The sequence below is a fragment of the Phyllopteryx taeniolatus genome, chromosome 3, assembly GCF_024500385.1.
Source record: "Phyllopteryx taeniolatus isolate TA_2022b chromosome 3, UOR_Ptae_1.2, whole genome shotgun sequence".
Classification (NCBI taxonomy): Eukaryota; Metazoa; Chordata; class Actinopteri; order Syngnathiformes; family Syngnathidae; genus Phyllopteryx; species Phyllopteryx taeniolatus.
The window spans coordinates 27,227,683-27,246,530 of record NC_084504.1 but is presented as its reverse complement, the minus strand read 5'-3'; the positions used below and the strand labels follow the sequence as shown (position 1 = coordinate 27,246,530).

The 18,848-nt window shown below is 43.2% G+C and overlaps 2 protein-coding genes across 6 annotated transcripts; one reads left to right on the top strand and one right to left on the bottom strand.

Moving 5' to 3' along the window:
* Position 1: 1 nt before the first annotated feature.
* Positions 2–12,281, bottom strand: thbs4a (thrombospondin 4a). Its single transcript, XM_061768084.1, has 23 exons — positions 12,076–12,281; positions 9,903–10,100; positions 9,590–9,825; positions 9,401–9,503; positions 9,006–9,097; positions 8,164–8,215; positions 7,674–7,864; positions 7,469–7,606; positions 6,856–6,936; positions 6,610–6,762; positions 6,360–6,464; positions 5,228–5,335; positions 4,985–5,144; positions 3,381–3,499; positions 3,225–3,277; positions 2,740–2,824; positions 2,041–2,137; positions 1,779–1,957; positions 1,028–1,076; positions 757–953; positions 508–680; positions 296–435; positions 2–231 (listed from the first exon to the last, which is right to left on the bottom strand). Exons 1-23 carry the CDS (start codon positions 12,152–12,154, stop codon positions 182–184), a joined length of 2,838 nt encoding a protein of 945 aa, XP_061624068.1. The 5' UTR covers positions 12,155–12,281; the 3' UTR covers positions 2–181.
* A 1,063-nt stretch (positions 12,282–13,344) lies between these two features.
* On the top strand, positions 13,345–18,847 carry mtx3 (metaxin 3). Of its 5 annotated transcripts, none has more exons than XM_061768079.1 (10): positions 13,366–13,748; positions 14,169–14,347; positions 14,454–14,523; positions 14,620–14,696; positions 14,756–14,848; positions 14,929–15,111; positions 15,198–15,274; positions 15,474–15,631; positions 15,788–15,876; positions 17,090–18,847. In XM_061768079.1, the coding sequence occupies exons 2-10, from the start codon at positions 14,324–14,326 to the stop codon at positions 17,183–17,185; spliced, it is 867 nt and encodes a 288-aa protein (XP_061624063.1). In that variant the 5' UTR covers positions 13,366–13,748; positions 14,169–14,323; the 3' UTR covers positions 17,186–18,847. The 5 variants fall into 5 exon arrangements, with proteins under 5 accessions (XP_061624060.1, XP_061624065.1, XP_061624063.1 ...); XM_061768080.1 differs by having other exon boundaries at positions 13,367–13,487; XM_061768076.1 differs by lacking the exon at positions 14,169–14,347 and having other exon boundaries at positions 13,345–13,487.
* Position 18,848: the final 1 nt, after the last annotated feature.

The following is an 18,848-nucleotide window of genomic DNA, read 5'->3' as shown; positions in this document are numbered from 1 at the left end:
GAACTGAGTGCTTCTTTTATTCAATCTTCATGAACAGCGTATAATGTTCAGATGATAAACACTGCACTGGATAATGTAAACGCATTCAGTACCTGTTAACACACACTTCACTAGGTTCTTGTAAAAAAAAAAAAAAAGCATATGATGGCACCTAGTGAGATTTTCTGATTTATCCAAGCCTTCAGTTGGTGTTTTGGGCACTGAACTCGTCATAGTCATCAGGAATGGTGTCTGCGGGGAAAGAGACTTGTTTACTTGTTGTAAACATGACAGAATACTCGCTAATAATACTCACCATTGCATCTGTACTTCAGATTGGACCAGATGATGTTTTCCTGGGAGAAGCAGAAGACGCCCAGCCTTCCTCCTCTCATGCTGGTGTCAAGGATCACACCCGTGTCCGCCACCAGATCGGAGCCCTCGAAGAAGCGAGCCCTAGTTGACAAGATGGAGACTAGTTAGTTTGCGCATTGATGGTGTACAGTTTAAGCGCGGGTGTGTGTATACCTGATGTATCCGACTTGAGGTCTATGCTGGAGAAACCAGCGGTAGGACACTTTGTCCTTCCATCCCACATTCCTGGGATCTTTCCACAGGAGACGAACTTGCTCTGGAGTATCTCCGGTGTGCCACAGGGAGTTCCTCAGATACTCACCAGGTCCCGTTTTGGACTTCACCGCCTAATGAGAATATCACACACAGAATATCAAGCGGGAACGATGTAGTCAAATTCACCGAGACGGCAGGTACGCCGACCTTCAGTTGTATTCCTGGCTCGGCCACAGCTCGGAAGGGCGCGGCCTGCCAGTAGGTCTGCTCCGTCTGTTTCCACATGACCACGTAGAAGGAAGAGGAGTCCTGGTAACCGAAGATGAAGCCGGCGTAGTCGTCGTCAGTCACAGTGTTGACGTGAAACGTTCCCTCAAAGTCCACGCCACTGAAGGCTGTGTAGCCTGCGCAGGACAGAGGTAGCCGTTAGTGGGTCGCTGCAGCAGAAAAGAAAGCCGAGCGAGGGTGCGGCACTCACCTACGGCTAGGCCGGGGTCAGAGTTCATGGTCTGGACTATCTCCATCCCCTTGTAGAAAAAGAATCCGGAATTAATGCCCGATATTCTTACGTTCGCAAACGTTTTAGACCATGGGACCCCTTATAGTGTTTCGTAATCCCGACGGCAATTAAACATAACCACCATGTGTCTGAATGTCCGAAAAAATTCAAGTTGCCTATTTTGGAGGAAAAAAGAAGATTTCCCAAGATACATTTGGAATATTATCAAAGTCAAAGTGTTACAAGGGAAGAAAGTCATGCCTATTGTAGTGAATTTAAAACATGTCATGTGTTTATTCTCTAGAAAAGAGGACTATAGCCTCGAAAGATTTGCCTTTCGTCCTAAAAACAAAAAAGACAGTATTCTCAGAAAAGGTTTTGTTCTTTAAAAAAGGATTTTGATTATCTGTAATATGTATTTGTAAAAAAGCATTTTTATCCTGCAGTAATACGCTTTTGTTCTTAAAAAAAAAAAAAAAACTTTATTCATGGAGGGATGTGTGATTGAAGTGATGTAATATCAGAGCTTTTAATTAGCCTAAAGCTAAGTATGTGGTTGATTATGTTTGTTTTGTTGGCCACCGGGCCCCGTATGCCGTTGTGCACTTTTTTAAAACGATTTACTCCAAATTATTTTGCAGATCTCCGAGCTCCGGATCACCGGGCGTGCCCATTTGACAACTTCTGTCTTCTATCAAACGTAAAGATTGAAATCCCTTCAAATGGTCACCTGGTTGAGAACCACCCAGTTGGGATCGATCTGCGAGTCCCCTTCCGGATCCAGGACCACGGTTTGATAGGCTCTGAAATCCGTCAGGGTGACCTCTGCATTTTCTGGGCAGTGGTCGACGACATCGATGACGTTGTCTTTGTCAAAGTCGCCTTCGCACGCGTCCCCCACGTTGTCGTCTGAAACAAAAACGCGTTGGTTTGGCGCTCCTTTGGCGCACTGCAATTAAAAGTGCGTGTCGCTAAAATGTCAATATACTCACTATCCGAGTCCTTTTGGTCTAGGTTGGCTACCAATCTACAGTTGTCCTCGTCGTCCTTGACACCGTCGTTGTCGTCGTCGTCATCGCATTCGTCTCCCTGCCAATAATGTGAAACTTCGAAAGGCCTTCAAACACAGGCAAACGTGAGCCCCACCCAGCGAAGTACAGTGGGATACCTCCATCTTTGTCATTTTGCAGGTGAGTGATTTCAAATGTTATGGCTGCAATAAAAGATAGCGCTTGGGGGTTACATCTTGATAACTTATATGGAACTTTTCTCAGATTTCTGGCATTTCATCAAATATCCTTATTTTGGACCTGGAACATATTGGATATTATAATGGATCATGTTGCTTGCACTTCAGTTGCATAGGACCATTGACTTATACTACTAACAAGCTGATGCTCTGGCACCCAGGCTAAAGCACTACTTACTTTCGGGGTCTTTAGTCAATGTCTGAACCTCACCTTCTGGCATGTTTATGCAGGAGGTTAAGCTTGTTTTCACGGGCGCGGCCGTCATGGAATCGGTTTTTGGTGCAATGTTTCGCTGACGAATCAGGAAAAGTGCTCAGTGTAATCAAATTTGGAACTAAACTTTGATCTAGACCAGTATGCATCTGAAAGACATGCCCTTTATCTTCACAAAAATGGCGTCAGCCCACAATAGTTCTCGGTTTTTCACACGTGCATATTAACCATGCCGTCCTTGTCCGTGTCCAACTGAGAGGAGTTGATGACATTGGGACAGTTGTCTTTTGTGTTCTGATGGCCGTCTCCATCACTACAAAAGAGGAGGAAGGTCAGGCGAGGTCAGCGTTGCTAGATAGGATATTTCAAAAGGGAAAATAAAGGAGTCAAGCGGACACAAATATAGGTAGCAACAAACAAATATATCGGCAAATTTGGAGACGCTATTCACTGGATAGGAATCATTTGCAGACGAGCTTTTCATGCTATTCAACATTGTTGTTCGCTAAGAGAACTCAAAGAACTTTTCATAAATGAGACAGCTCAACAATTTTGTGAAAACAAATCATTCATTCTCGTGGAAAGTGTCAAGCTTTAAATAGTTTTCAGGTATGTATTGAACCTTTTCCTGCCAGAACATAAAAATTGAAAGCATAAATATGATTTCACCCGATTTGACTGTATAATGAAAAATCTGCTTCATGAGTACTTACGTGTCGATGTTGTCATCACAAGTATCTCCTACAAGGTCATCGTCCGAGTCTGACTGTGGACGGGGGTGGGGGGGAAAAGTCTTAGTGTTTTAAGGATACAGGTATTAATGTCTTTTTTTTTTGGGGGGGGGGGGGGGGGGTTGTCTGGTTAGTTACCTGGTTGGGATTAGCCATGTTAGGACAGCTGTCACAGGCATCTCCCACGCCGTCATTGTCTTTGTCTTTCTGCTCCGAGTTAGCCACTCGTGGGCAATTGTCCACATCATTCTTCAAATCTGATAAATAGATATATTTTGTGTTGCTTTTTTGTTTTTTTTACCATGGCTGCGAAGTGTGGAATGAACAAGCGTGACAGAGTTCCGAACTCCACACAGACAATGTCCGTGTGTTTTCGAGACAAAGGTCAAATAGTTTCCAGAGGCCCTCAGTGCTTGGCAGACGGCTGCTCGGAAAATCTTTTTGGGGACGAGACGGACATGACTGAGCTCAGATGTAATCTTCAGGAGGTTGGCGCTGGGCCATGATGACTGTTGAGAATTCACCAGAACACAATATGTCTGGGAAACAAAAGGTCCACACAAGGAGTTGAAGTCTCCAGTGGAAAACTTGAGCATTTGAAGGGAAGCCTGTGAAAACTCCTGCAGTTACACTCGGAACATTTGAACATTTCGCACCCTTTTCGGCAGAACCGGTGACGCCTTGCAGCTATTCGCTTGCACGTACATCGAATGACCTAACAAGCGGAGGTGGGAATTGCAAACAGACGGAGAAAAGAAAAGCACAGGAGGATGTTGAACAGATAACGCTTTGCCAGACCACAGACCACTAAAACTACCCGCGTGCAGTAGTTGTTCTAACTTTACATTTCAATCAAGTTTGGGGTTTTTTGTTTCAACATTAAGAACAGGATGGTGGGTGGTTTAGGTAGCTCACAAAGTGTCTTTCAATGCCTGAAGTGGACATTTGGTTTTTTTAAAAGTCACTTTGAGCAATAAAAGCAGTAATAATCCAGTGACTTTGACTTCAGCCGCTCCATGACATTTACAAAAACGACACCCTGTAATTACAGCCACTTACAGGGAACATATTATGGAAAATGGACTTTTTTAGTGCTTGTAAACAAATAGTTGGGCTTCTTTAGTGCCTGCCCACCCATCAAGTAACTCAATAAATATATTTCCGAAAATGTGTGTGCGAGCAGGCTTTACTGAACTTTGCCAGATTGCAGACGATTGACAAAATATCACCCCAAAACCGAGTTTGTCCGGTTCTGACAGTCTTGACAGCTCGACTGGGAGAAGAGCCCCCATTTCCAAACGACGGTTATGTTGCACCTTAGCGCTATCGTGTCAAAGCCAAAAAGCTAAGCAGGGCATTGTGCATTGTGTACATTGTGTGTGTGTGTGTGTTTAGCACGTATTAGTGTGATGCAACAACGCTAGCAATCTGGATTAGCAGTTCATACTCGAATGTTCTGCAAGGGTATTTGTGTTTGCTGGTGTGTCCGTTGCACACCAGCCACACATGCGGTCACACTAATAAGCATAATAAGCATTGGCTCATTTGCATAAGACTGCACCGGCCCCTCAGAACAGGCAGAAAATAATATCATGTAAAGTAGCCTGTAGTTCTTGACCCTTGGGATATATTGATCAAGGTTTGTCACGGATGTGAGAACGGCTGTAAATGGTGAAAAAAAATGCATAAATGTCTACATGGGTGGAGGGTTGTTGACACCGACAGTAGGAGCACAAACTTACTGTCCCCGTCCATGTCGTCATCACAGTCGTCTCCCAGCCCGTCGTTGTCTGTGTCTCTCTGGGATGGATTTTCCACTGTTCTGCAGTTGTCACAGGCGTCGCCATGGAGATCCTTATCGCTGTTCTTCTGGTCCACATTAGGAACCAGCCAGCAGTTGTCCTGGGATGTTCAAACACGCCGTATTGTTTGTTACCTTTCAAATAATATGTGTAAATATTTGCATGTAGAAATCTATTAGCTACGTCTATGTTAATGATGCCATCGCTGTCTGCATCCTCATCACAGGCGTCGCCCATCCCGTCTCTGTCGGCATCCTCCTGGCCAGAATTTGGAACAAACACACAGTTGTCCTGGAAACAAATGAGTTAAACCCTTTAAAACTATGATGCATTACATGCACTTGGTAGGTAGGACGGTAAGCTACAATAGGTACCGTCATTTCTCCTGTATAATGCACACCCATGTATAATCCGCACCCCCAAAGTTACACCTCAGAATTGTGGAAAACCCTTCTACCCATGTATAATGCATTTTTACAATCCATGATTTTGCTTCTACCCACATGATCAAAACATGAAGTATTATCTGTATTATCTCAAAGAATTATTCTGAAGTTAAGCACTTTATTTGAACACATAATACTTTCTTTTTATTTACTTGCTCTTACTTTGAAATTCACAGCCCTACTTTTATTTAGTAAATGAGAAAACACACAGTTGTGCTCATCTGTTTGAGTACCCAGGCAGAATTTGTAAGCTGGGTACAATTCTTTAAAGAAAAAAATGAAGGACCAGGCGAAACACATTTCGTTTTATTTTAATGGTATTCAAATGAAACTGTCAACCATTTCAGAAAAGCATTATTACCGTTAAACAAAACATAACCATAAAGAAATAAATGACGGTTGTTGTTCGGTCATCAGTCGTATTTTAAAAAACAACAACAATATTTCACAAATTCTGCCTGGGTATGTAAACCTATCAGCACAATTATTCATGTATGCAGTCATATGTACCCCTGCCATATTGGAATGAAAGTGTAGTCGACACTTTTTTCATAACCTCTAGGTGGCATACCAGAATGAAAGTGTACAACTTTTTCACAACCTCTACGGGCGGTGGCATAGTGGAATGAAAGTGTACAGCATTTCATAACCTATAGATGGCGGCATACATTTATAAAATGTGAAAGTCTTTTTCATTTTCTCCTATACCCATGTATAATGCGCACTATTGACTTTTGACAATTTTGGGGGGGTAAAAACTGCACATTATCCATGAGAAATTACGGTAGGTGGATCGGTAGGTTAGATATTTGCGTACATAGGTAGGTGGTAAGTAGGTTGGCTTGGTAGAGAGTGAGAAGATACATAACCTTATTACAGTTGTTTCCTGGGCAGTTAAGATTATCGTCAGGATACGCATCAATATCAGTGTCCTTTCCGCAGTTATAGCCATTGCCTGCCCAACCAACACCACACTAACACACACAAACACAAAAAGGCATGTTTTGTTTTGTTTCCTTTTCATATCAATATCAAAGTTTCACCAATCCAATCCAATCTCACAATCATCATTCAGGGGACGGGGAGGAGGTTTTTTGTTGTTGTTGTTGTTGTTCTCACCACACAGCTAATACTGCCGTCTCTCTGCACAACACACTCGGCGTTGGCGTCGCATGGGTTGGGCTGACCGTTGGGACAGAGCCTGGTGCCCTGGCAGCCGCTCGCCTGGTCCCCTCTGAAGCCGTTTTTGCAGTCTCCACAGCGGAAGGAGCCCTGGAGAAAATGGCGGACGATCACCAGATCGCAGGTGGTTTCGCAACCTTTGGGGAACAGTCGTCGTGGTTTGATCTTATTTTACGGTCTTACTATAGTGTTGTAGCAATGGGAGTTGGCAGTGCAACCTCCGGAGTCAGGCGGGCTCAGGCACTCATCTGTATCCTCGCACACCTTCAAGAAACATGAATGAGAAAAGTTCTCACATTATTATGATTTCGGAGGCCATGATGGGAAAAACCAACACAGATGGCAAATGTACTTAAGTACAGTTACTTTGGTAAACGTACAATTCCCATTTTTATAACTTGCACAATGAAAAAAAACTTCTACATACGGAATCTGTAATTAACTTACTCAGTGTTCGTATTGAATGAAGAAAATAAATCACGTTCCCTCAATTTTTCTTTTTTTAATCAAAATTCTGAATTAGCTAATGATAACAATTACACTTTACTTGAATGTTTTTTTTTCAGATGACACATATTTGCCTCGATTCATCGTTGTAGCTGACAGCATCCAAAACAGTTTTCTCTTAAGGCCACGGACTCGCTGTCATCAGTAATGTTCCCTGTTTCATATTCCCCCATAGTACTGCTGTCCCCGTTTTGTTGTCCTCCTCATAAGACTGCGAGATCTCAATCAATCAAGATCTCAACCGAGGTCTCTATTTATGTCCGTTTTATGGAGTACTGAAAACCAATACCTGTTTGTTTGCTTGAGCATATGACACTCCGACTCCGTTTATTTGCGGTCCATCGTATCCCAAAGGACATTTGCCACACCGGAACCCGGGTGCGGTGTTCTCACACCTCACACCAGGAAAGCATGGATTGAATTGGCACTAAAAGACGACAACACATAATTAGCATCGCGTTGTCCTTTTCCCCAATTTGAGCATGGTTCGGTACCTCGTCAATGTCATCGCAGTGAACCCCGTCTCCACCATATCCATCAGGACAGGGAGCACACTGGTATCCTCCCGTTGAAGAGGGAATGCACATGTCCTGTCGGAAACACGTTCCAGGTGGACAGAAAGGAGGCATTTCGTACTGGCCTGGGCCCGGAGGTGGTCCTGGGTTGGTTGGACTTCCACCCAGACCTGCAGACAATATATGGACACGAGTATTGAGTGGGGCTGACGTCATGTTTCTGAGCACCAAACTCTTTCTTTGTCATAGCGAGAAATAAGGCCTTCCCAAGCCTGTTGGAAGCATAGAATCGTCCAAAATCTTTTAGAAGGAAGCAAAGCAGTATGGGCTTGAATTCAGTGGGATCTGTTGGACCGATATATTTGTCCAGACATCTTTTCAATTGGGTTATCCATAAAATGGAGAAGAAGAAGAAGAAGAAGAAGAAGAAGAACAAAAAAGGTCAGTTCAGTGTTTCCGTGCTACGTACCACAAGGAAGACACTCTGTGATGGTGTTCCTCAGAAAATTGGTCTCTTTTATCTTAGACAGAAATATAGGGAAAACTATAATTAGTCTACATTTACTGTATGTCTCAACTTGTTTCTCTGTTTGGAATCTATATGTATACATATACATATATATATATATATATATATATATTTTTTTTTTTTAAATGGCAATATATGTCAGTGGAACAAGCTTCTGTAGCTGTCTCCTCTCATTTAGATATCTCAGTCTGGGCTTCAGGCTTGTATTACCAGGTATAACATCTTGAAGGTTTCATTCAAATATTCCATTTTGTTTTATATAATTATTATTATTTTTAACATCTGCGCCAGTGGTTTCACAAAAGGTTCCCTTGAAAACAAAACAGTTCCAGAAACCCAGCAGGTCATTTTTTTTTTTTTTTTACGAGAAGTTGATTTTATAGCAAAAGCGATCTTGCCCAGAAGTAAAGCCACGTTAAACATAATTGCAATTCAGGTTGCATTCTTCACCCTTTACCAGTTAAGTCTCAGTACACTTAGAGTAAAACATACATGTGCTGTACGACACGTGTATGTATCTTCAGTATACGCATCTCGTGTTTTTCTTGCCATTTCTTTGAACCGCTTATCACCGTGACTACCAAGAAGCAGATGACTTGTTCATATCAAAACATTGCCATCATCCATCATGTTGCCATCATTAAATCATCTGACTGACTACTTCAGATCAGTTTTGAAGTACATTAATGTATATGTTATATACGTACGTGTGTGTGTGTGTGTGTGTGTATATAAAAAGTACTTGTTGATATTTATATACACACACAAAATCCACAAGTTACCTGCTGATTGAGCATCTCCTTCATCTCGGCCAGCATGCTTCTTAATTCCTGCATCGTGGTCTGCTCCTGAACGGCTGTGCCTGCCTGGAAACCTGAGAACATGTCACAAGGACCCTGGTACTTTGGACTATACTGCCATGGTACTACTACTGTACTGTAAACACGCATTTTGGAAATTCATTGAATTGAAAGATTGGCAACCATGTTGTGTTTTGCTATATTTTTTAAAGGCTGGCTCATTTTATTGAGAGAACCTGCATGTGATAGACATATGAAAATGTATTTGACATTTAATACAGAGGAGTGACACAAGTACTGTAAATAAGCTTGTCCGGCGGTTCCTTAGTAGGGGTGCTTTTGTTCACAAGATGGTTTGTGTGTCACCGTGCTCTCACTCAGCAGCTTCAGAGGTTCACTCTGATCCAGGGTGCAGTCCTGCAGTGTCGCCACGTTGTCTATGGTGTCGTCGAGCACCAGTTTCATGTCGGTCACGCCACCCTTCATCACAAAAGCCAAAACACAGACATGTAAGCGACGGCAGTTGAGTTGTTGTGCCTTCAATTGTAACATGTCATTGGCTGTACCTGCAGCGTCCGAAGTGCAACTGAGTTCGGACCGCGCGGGATGGACCCGAAGGCAGCTGGCAGGTCATCCAGAGTGTGCACCAGCCTGCAGTCCACATAGATGTTGAGGCGAGCGGGGCCGCGTTGCAGACCGCTCGCGTGCAGCAGCACGTGGTGGTCGTTGCCATCGGCCAGGGAGGCGTGGTTAAAACTGGTTGTGCCGTATCTGCCGTCAGCCTTCTGGTACCTCAGAGTGACTTGAAACGGAGAGCGTGTTCAAAGAGAGAGAGCGCCGATGTCTCTGAGCTCCTGGATGTAAAGTTGACTCACTCACCTTTGCTCAGCTTGGCCTGCACGTTGAGCTCCAGGTACTTGCTGTTGTCTTTGGGGTTAATGACGCTGTAAAGGGATGTGGGGGCCTTGTTTTGGAGTTTGAAGGAGGACAGCAGGAAGGCCTCGTCCCGCCCTTGATTCTTCAAGCTTCCTTGGAGCAAGTCCGGCAGGCAGTCCGGCGACACCAGAAGGTCATACACTAACACAGGGAAGGGGAACTTCACAATTCCTTCTGGCATGTTGGTTAACTTCAGACTTGTGGGACAAAATGGAAATAGAAATCATATGATTTGATGTGAAATTGTCGCAATCATAACACCTTTAGTAACACTATGGACGTTTTCAAGTAGCCTAACTTTTTATTTTATTTTTTATTTTTTTTACATTCTAACCCATAGCAGTGTTAAGAAATTGGAAAGTGTCAATACTAAGACATCAAAATAAAGCATGAAATATCAACGGTAATAACAATTGACTTCCCTTTTTAACATTCGAGAACTCAACTTTGACGCGAGTGTCACCCTCAGTCTAGACTGCAACACTAGTGTCTGACAAATCTATTTTGACTTGCTGTGTGCGTGATCTGAACACACTGTTTGCTTTTGAACAAACTTTAACAGATTTTGAGGTCATTGTTTGCGTTGTGATTGAAAGGTCAGGGGTTTCGTGAATGCTCTTAGAGGTTCTGGACTTGTGTTGAAAACACGGGTGGAGGTTTCGAGAAATGTGTTTTAGAAATTCTGAAAAACTGTAGGACAAATAAATACAATGAAATCTGTTTATTTCACTCATTTATTTTTTAATATTGAATTAGGTATAAATGTAATTTTAACATAATTATTAAATGACTAAACACATTTTAATTAACCAATCGTTGGAAACTTGTCTGTGGGCCGGATTAAAGAACATAGCAGGCCGTATGTGGCCCGCAAGCCATACTCTGCCTACCACTGCTTTAGACGCACAATTTTCCCCACATTTTTGGGTCACACAGAGAATGATTTTTTTATTTCTCATTGGTGCTCTCCATCCAAATTGTTACGGTTGCCAGCGTACTGTGCATTGCCTTTGCCGAGTCACTTTATGAAGTGTGACAGGGCGTCCACGTGTGCGCTTGCGAGGAACTGCTTGCGTTTTGCAGCCTGCCGTCGCCGTCTTTCATAGAGTGGCGCATTGGAGCTGCCGAGAGGGGCCGAGAGGGGCCGGAGCGGCGGCGCGCTCTTTCCACTGGGGCCAACCCACTCGTTTCACATACACGTGCATGCAGCCATTTGCGCAACTCAAGACTAACATGAAGTGGCAGGGAAAATGATGTGGGGGGGGGGGGGTGAAAAACGCTGTGTTGTTGCCAAGCAAATCAGGTTTTTTGCATACGCACTTTCTCAGTTGCCAGGTAGAGCTGCTTTACCAATTAAGACGGCTCCTATTCAACATCAGTGTTATTTCTCCAACCTCTAAAGCCCCTTGAGTTGCACTCAATAGGCCTCGGCCCAGGCCAAACAATCTTAATCACGTCTTTACAAAGCGTACGGATCCACAATGGAGGTGGCCAACATAATGAGGAATTCATGAATCTGTCAAATTGATTGTGAAGAAGTTGGGCAATTGTTTGGAATCGATCGATTTAAAAAGGAGTCCAAACAGCAGAGGCACTGTTCATTCAGTCTCAAGCTAGTTTTTCTGCTCAAAGCAACAGTGGCATCAAATATGCTCCAATCGCAATAAAAAGAATATTTCGATCATTCATTTTCTCCATCGTTTTGATCAAGGACATTTAGACAAATCCCATCTTTAGCCTAATAGTTGTTTGTTTGGGACATGACCCACACCCCCCTGAAAGTTTAGTTGAAATCAGATTAGTGGTCTCACGTCATTGAAGACTTTGTAGTGTACTTGAAAAGTCACAATTTCGTCCCATCAAAGTCTTCTCAAAGACAAAGCTTTTTTTTTTTCTTCTAAAATGTGATAAAAGCCCAATTCAAAAAGAATACATCAATTTCGCCATACCATTGCATTGTTTACATATCACAATATAATCATGAGGCATGCACCAACTAGGCTTCCTTTCCCCAAGAAACAGCTACACAGTGCAGTTTCAAAATGCAACGCAACACAATCCTGCAATGAATGCTGTTTTCGCATGAGGAATAGTCAGTGAGGTAGCCAGCGCTCACCAACGCCTTGAGCTGTAGCAGTGATCGCCAGCTGTTGCAGCACCAGAGACAGAGCCAAGACTCCGGGCCACACACCCATCGTCTCCAGTCCCGAGAAGATCCGCTCCTGGAACTGAAAAGTTTGAATCGCCTGCGATGGACAAAGCCGAGAATGCCGATGTGGAAGGCGAAATCTCAGCAGAGGTGAGGTGGCTATTTGGCCACAGACGCAGCTTTAAAAGCAGAGGGGAGTGTCTTCCCTCATATGTTGCAAAACAGTGGCGGCGACTGTGGAGTCATGCGCCACTTAAAAAAGAAATGATGTATTAGGCACGCTGTGTATGTGTTTATTATGCATAGAGATCTAGTTTGTAAAACACTATTAATTACCAGAGTGCAGAAACAAAATGAGTAGAGTAGACATTCTCAGTAAGGCACACATCTGAATCAAATTCATGATTTGGATTTTGTGTGGGGCTTTGGTATAGTTGTTTCTCATTATTATTGTTATCATCATTATGAAATATTTGTCATCATCCCACTGGCCAGCACGAAGGATCGTGGATGAGGGCGGTCTCCAAGTGGCCACTTCAAGGCGCAGTTATTGGATTGAAGATCTTTACAATAACACACATCGAATATTTCAAGAAAAAAGAATACTATTTGTGATCTCATTGACCGTGGAGGTCCGCTTGCAGTTCAATATAAACGTACTTTGTGCACTTTGAACTCCCGGACTCGAGCAAGTAAGTTTTTTCTTCTTCTGCCATTTCAGAAACTGTCAATGTGCAACTAGCGCGCCGCATTTAAAGGGAATGAGAGGAGCCGCTTTGATTGGACAGGACTGAAGTCGGCTGCGATCACACCCTCGGCATCGCAGATGTCCGTCTGTTGTTGCGCTGGCGACCAAATTACCTACACCGCCGTCTTACCCGCCTCTGCCCTGTTACGCCACGCATCGAGTCGGATTTATGCTAGATAATATTAATAGATAATAAATAAACTGATTTAAAAAATAAATAAATAAATAGCCCACTGTCTTTTTTTTTTTTTTTTTTTAACATTCCTGTCGTTATCCGTGGAGTTTATTTTGACAAAGTAGAAAAGTATAAATATCTGTGTTCAAATGTAGGGAATAAAAGTTACAAGTCGTTGTAAAGTAGGTGACAGATAGAGAAGGGCTTTTTTGACTTGACTTCCCTATTGGATAGCAGTAACAGCTACGAGTGAAGAGTGTCTTCCACGCGTGGCCGGGTGCTTGCAGAAAAGTGACGTCACCCGGGCGGGCGCCGACGTTATGGTTAGCAATGTGTGACGTCAGCGAGGGAGCGACCGCCTTCCTCGGAGCAAACATGGCGGCCGCCATGGAGCTACGATGCTGGGGAGGCGACTGGGGTCTGCCGTCGGTCCACAGCGAGTCGCTCGTCGTCCTGGTAACCTTCGCGTTCGTTTGCGCGGACAAGGCCGTTACACACGTCACTTTCCCCGGCGCGACGTTGTTTCCTCTTTCGCCGTCTCCTCTCCGGTTAGCTTCCATGCTAACCGAGTCGGTCCGCGTCGCTTGTTAAGAACGGAACAGGCGGTCGTTATTAAACATGTCCGCAGACGCAACGTGTGAACATTAGTGACTGTGAGTTTTGTCCGAGCTCTGTGGCTGTTTGTCAGACATTAAGAGCAAAACGTGTTCCGTCAAGGTCAGTACAGAGTCAAATTCCTGAGAGTTACTTAGTTGTCATTTGTATTGTATTGTATTGTATTATCTATACAAGGCTGCCTCCACAGATTTGCCACTATTAGTCCTTCTGCAATTTTAGCTAGCATTTAGCCATGTGGCATTAGGTAATGCCATAATGTTAAATGAATTCCTAATTAGTGGTCAAGTGTGCTTTTGCTGCAACCTGGCACGCCTGAAACTCAACGGGCGGATTCGTAGTCTAGTTCGACTTGCTTTGCTGATTGTCGGATTTCAGATCATTTCATGATCATTTATGATCATTGCAGAATCTTTTAATAAGATACTGGATCTGCCGTGCAAATATATGGACGTACGATATCTACTTTTGCTTTCAAAGAAAATACTGTATTGATGAGTTCTTGTGCGTTTGTGGCTACAGCGGAGAGTATTTCTGATGCCGACGGATGGACGAAAGCTGATTTTTTTTTTTTAGCTATCATGACCGGCAGCCTCTCAAATATTTCCAGATGCGTCCTGGAGACGTTTGCAACGTTGCGTGCTCACCATCTTGAATCTTGGTGATGCGATTGAAAAATGCCCCTTTATCATTCTGAAAATGTATGTGGGGCTTTATCCATGCGTACCTTTCTTGCGTACCTGGCTTTTCTTACCATCTATGTTAATTCAGTTGTTGTTGTTGGTTGTTTTGTTTCTTTTCTTTCAGGCATATGCCAAATTTTCTGGGGCCAAAGTGAAGATTTCTCCTATAGACTGGACATGGAAAACTCTGACAGGTGGGCTGAAGCAGAATCATTACCAGGGTTTGAAAAATGCTTCGATTTTTGGATAAGTGTTGTTGTTTGTTTGTTTGTTTGTTTGTTTTGAAACAGCAACAGTGCCTGAGCTAATTTGTGGCGACACGTCAGTGAAAGAGCCCTCACAGATTCTCAACTTCCTGCGAAAGCAGGTATGAGTGCAAGCCTTGTACGCGCTCAAGCGCGTGAATTTAATTTGTGTGGTTTTCAGAGGTTTAATGCCGACTACGAGCTGACTGCCCGTCAAGGAGCTGACACCATGGCGTACATTGCTCTCCTCCAGGAGAAACTTCAACCTGCATTGGTATCCAGAGCCCTCCTCAATCTTGAACACCGATAAATGTTGCAAGTGTGACTACTGATTCTTTGTCCTCCACCTCACAGTTGCACACTTTCTGGTTGGATGCAGAAAACTACGCCAATGTGACACGGCCGTGGTTTGCCTCCCGTTCGCCGTTCCCCCTGAATTTCCTCGTGCCCGGTCGTCATGCCGACAGCGCCCGCTCCCGCGTCCTGCTGACCAACGGAGGGTCGCGGCAATGCAGAATCACGGAGCTGGAAGGAAAGGTAAACAAAGCAGGCTTTCATCATAAAAACAAGTGAACTTGTACCTGTTGTCATATTTTCCTCACTGTTGTTTCTCGCTGTGTCAGCTGTACAGTGATGCTAAGGAGTGCCTGAATCTCCTCTCCTACAGACTGGGAGCAGCAAGCTACTTCTTTGGAAACTTGTACGTAGAAATGGCAAACATTCACAGTAGACAATAGTAATTGAAATCCATTTGCTTCAGACGTAATAAATAAGAGCTCACTCTTGAGGCGGTTATTCCTACTCAGTGTATGAAATGTGAACGGAGTAGTAGATGAATATAGTTTCTCACTTTCTTGCAGTGCACTTTCGGGTATTTGTAACTTTTTTTGTGTTTGTAGACCCACCAGCCTGGATGCTTTTGTGTTTGGTTTTGTGGCTCCGCTCCACAAGGCCCACCTCCCCAACAGCCCCCTGCAGAGCCACCTCAGACAGCTGGAGAACGTCACGCACTTCTGCGACAACATCCTGGCGGGCTATTTCAGCTCCGCACACCCGTGTAAGATGTGTACACGCGCAGGGAACAAGTCCCGCTTTAGCATCAACACACACAGATCTTCGTGCTTGATGGCTTTTGAGGGGTTAACTCTTCCTGCTGTTCCACTAAAGCTTGGCCAGCTCTGTGCTTTTTCCATGGGAGTCCTTGTTTTTCCAGGTCTTCCCCCATCTGTTCAGGAAACAATGGATGCCAACCTCCAGAAACTAACTCAGCTTGTAAACAAAGAGTCCAACTTGATAGAAAAGGTGCTTCTGCTTTTCTTCCCCACCCCCGTCTTTGCATGGTTGACAGCACTTTCTTATGCACACTGGCCACAACATTAGGTACACCATAAAACAGTTGGTGCAGGTGTTCCTAAAAAAATGGCTGGTGAATGTGACGTGAAAGGGGAAAACTGCAGAATAAGGAGATAAAGGTTCACAATGCAGCATCAGACAAAAACGGCAAAAGAAACACATCGAACGCCTCTAGGAGCTATTCATATTGATTCACTTTTTTTCCCCACATTTTATGTTTATAGCCTTATTCACAAGTCGAACGCTTGTTTTCCCCCTCAAAATTATACACATATCACCCCATAATGACAATAAGCTTTTAAGAATGGTTTTTGCTCATTTATTAAGATAAATATGCATACTAAAGGTTCTCACAGGCTTTGTTCAGTACTTTGTTGATGCACCTTTTGCAGCCTCAAGTCGTTTTGAATATAATGCCACAAACTATCTTTGGCGATCTTTGGCCTTTTCTCCTTGCAGCACCTCTCAGCCGACATCAGCTTAGAGGTGATTTCTTAGTTTTAGTTATTTCAATAATTTGCCAAAATATCACAATTTTGTGCATGTATGTTGTTATCATGGGGTGTCGTGTAGAGTTGAGGGGGGAAATATATTTATATTTATATATATATATACAATATAAATAATGACTATTTTATTTTGGAATAACGCTGTGACCTAACAAAATGTGGAAAAAGTGAAGAAGCTGCATGTGAATATTTTCCGGATGCCCTGTAGGTTGTCCTTGGAGCGTTTTTTGTTTTTGTTTTTGGAGGGGTGGTTCAGCGTAAACGAATCAGAATTGTGCTGTTTCCGTTCCGCATTTACACAAAAACAATGTCGTGGAGCTTAAAAGCCAAACGTGAATGCACTGCTAATATTTACTTACGTATGTCAGGTTTTCACTCCTGCCTACACATATACAATGATGAAGCGTGTTGAAAATGCATTACTTGAATAAGACGTTGCTGCGCATGCATGTGGTGTTTTTTTTTTTTGACTTTGCCATCTACTTGTCTGGCATGCAAATAAGAGCGTTTTCAAACATTTAGCATTTTCCATGTGAACTAACTTCCAAAACTCAATCGTACCCTGAGTTTGATATATGGATGGAAGGCCAAAAGAGAAAAATGTAGGCACTGTATTTCGACAACCCATTTTCACATTGCGTCTTTTCTGGCAGATGGATGACAACCTTCGCAGCAGCCCTCAGCACAAACCTCACCGGCCAGAGCCCAAACCCAGTCTGCTCGTGGAAAAAAGCTCAATGCCTGCCTAACCCGTGACCTCTGACCCTTCCCCCATAATCCCGCCTTCTGAACGGAGGGAAGACCACCTTGTAGATGATTTATGGAGCGTCATCAAACGTGAACCACAACGTAACTGTAAAAGCCATTTGAAAGTAATGATGATGGCTTTCAAAGATGTCTGTGCGAAAGAGAAGAAAGTATGGCATAAGGTCTTTCAAAAAAGAAAAAAGAAAGGTAGAAACCTCACGCACGATGGCAGTTAATGATAGAATGGAATTTTAAACTGGGGAAGACAGAACGTTCAAATGAAAAGAAAAGGAATAGTCCCGCAGAGAACGTAAACGGTGCTGCTTTGACACTTTATTTCTCCAGAAGGGAATTTGACTTTATTTGTTGGACCCGACAGATGATGGACATCTGTCATTGCAACAAGGCTTGAGACCAGGGGTGGGCAAAGTATGGTGCCCAGCGCTACATTCTTGAATTCAACCCACCGAGCGTTTAGATGATCAAAAATCCCGTGAAATCCGTCCATCCATTGTCTATAGAGTACGTATCCTTTTCGGAGTGGCGGCCGGCTCGCACGAGCCTATCGGCAGTCGATCACATAGAAGCGGACAACCATTCACAGTCACTGAGTGGGAAGGGAACCAGACAGTCGGGCAAGTAAACAAATATACTGTACCACCAGTGACTTGTTCTGTCATATTTGTTGCATTCATTTAGCTGATTCCCCCCTAAAATTGGTCAAAATGTAAATTGTTTTAATTAAATTCATTTATCTCAAATAATTTTGTCAATACTACAGTAGCCAAGAGTGAAACAAAACATTTTATTGATGCATTATTTTTTAACTTATTTGAAATCTTTTCAAATGTTTTTGTTCCCCTCATCTAAATGACCTGGCCTGTCCGCCCCTTTCAAAAATCGAATATTGTGAGCACAGACGTTTGCACCCTTGCTTTTAGCCCTTTAAAAATACATGACAAAATGTCCTGTAAAGTGAGGTGTAATTTCCATTCTGCATGCAACCCTGATTGTCGGAGGAGCGCCCCTTCCACTTTTGGGAATCTTGTATAATTGTAAATAGAATCTTAGGGAAAAAAACAAAACAAAAAAAAACCGCTAAATGCAGTTTGCTCGATATACTGGTTCAGTTTATCACTGTAACATGGTTGGGATTGAGGTGCTGTGGCGATTTAATGTAATAAATAGTAATACGTGCTGAATTTTCCTAGTATCTCCTCACGATCTAAAACCTGTGTCTTCATGCAAGGCTGTTAAGAGTGGCCATGCTGGAATCGAACCCGGGACCTTCTTGCTGTGAAGCAGCAGTGCTAAACACTCTGCTACGTGTTTTAATGCCAGTCGTTATTGTTTGCTGTAACTGTCACTTGTTTTACCCAATCTTGAATTGTTTTATTTTAAACGAGTCTATTAGACGCTACGAAATATACTAATCACCACTGATGCATTCCTTTCAATGCAACATATATTGAAAGAACTTATTTATTTCCTGTGTGCAGACTTGTGAGGACAACTACTGGTATATGCTTTGCTTTGTGTGCCTTCGCTTCTTCATTATATCTTCATTTGTGGTCCCTAACGACATCTGCGGTTACTGTTAATGCACTTTGAATGGAATGTAACAACTCTTCAAATGAAATATGAATAAAATACAATAACAACGAC

What these genes read in the sequence shown, in the direction of transcription:
- thbs4a (XM_061768084.1), bottom strand. Translation starts at nt 12,154, where the DNA reads ATGGGTGTGTGGCCCGGAGTCTTGGCTCTGTCTCTGGTGCTGCAACAG. An exon ending in TGCTACAGCTCAAGGCGTTG is followed by an intron (nt 10,101 to 12,075) that starts GTGAGCGCTGGC and finishes TCCCTGTGTTAG; the next exon opens with TGTATGACCTTCTGGTGTCG. An exon ending in ACACGGACAAGGACGGCATG is followed by an intron (nt 2,138 to 2,739) that starts GTTAATATGCAC and finishes CATTATTGGCAG; the next exon opens with GGAGACGAATGCGATGACGA.
- mtx3 (XM_061768076.1), top strand. Translation starts at nt 13,362, where the DNA reads ATGTGTGACGTCAGCGAGGGAGCGACCGCCTTCCTCGGAGCAAACATG. An exon ending in GCGAGTCGCTCGTCGTCCTG is followed by an intron (nt 13,488 to 14,453) that starts GTAACCTTCGCG and finishes CTTTTCTTTCAG; the next exon opens with GCATATGCCAAATTTTCTGG. An exon ending in TCACGGAGCTGGAAGGAAAG is followed by an intron (nt 15,112 to 15,197) that starts GTAAACAAAGCA and finishes TCGCTGTGTCAG; the next exon opens with CTGTACAGTGATGCTAAGGA.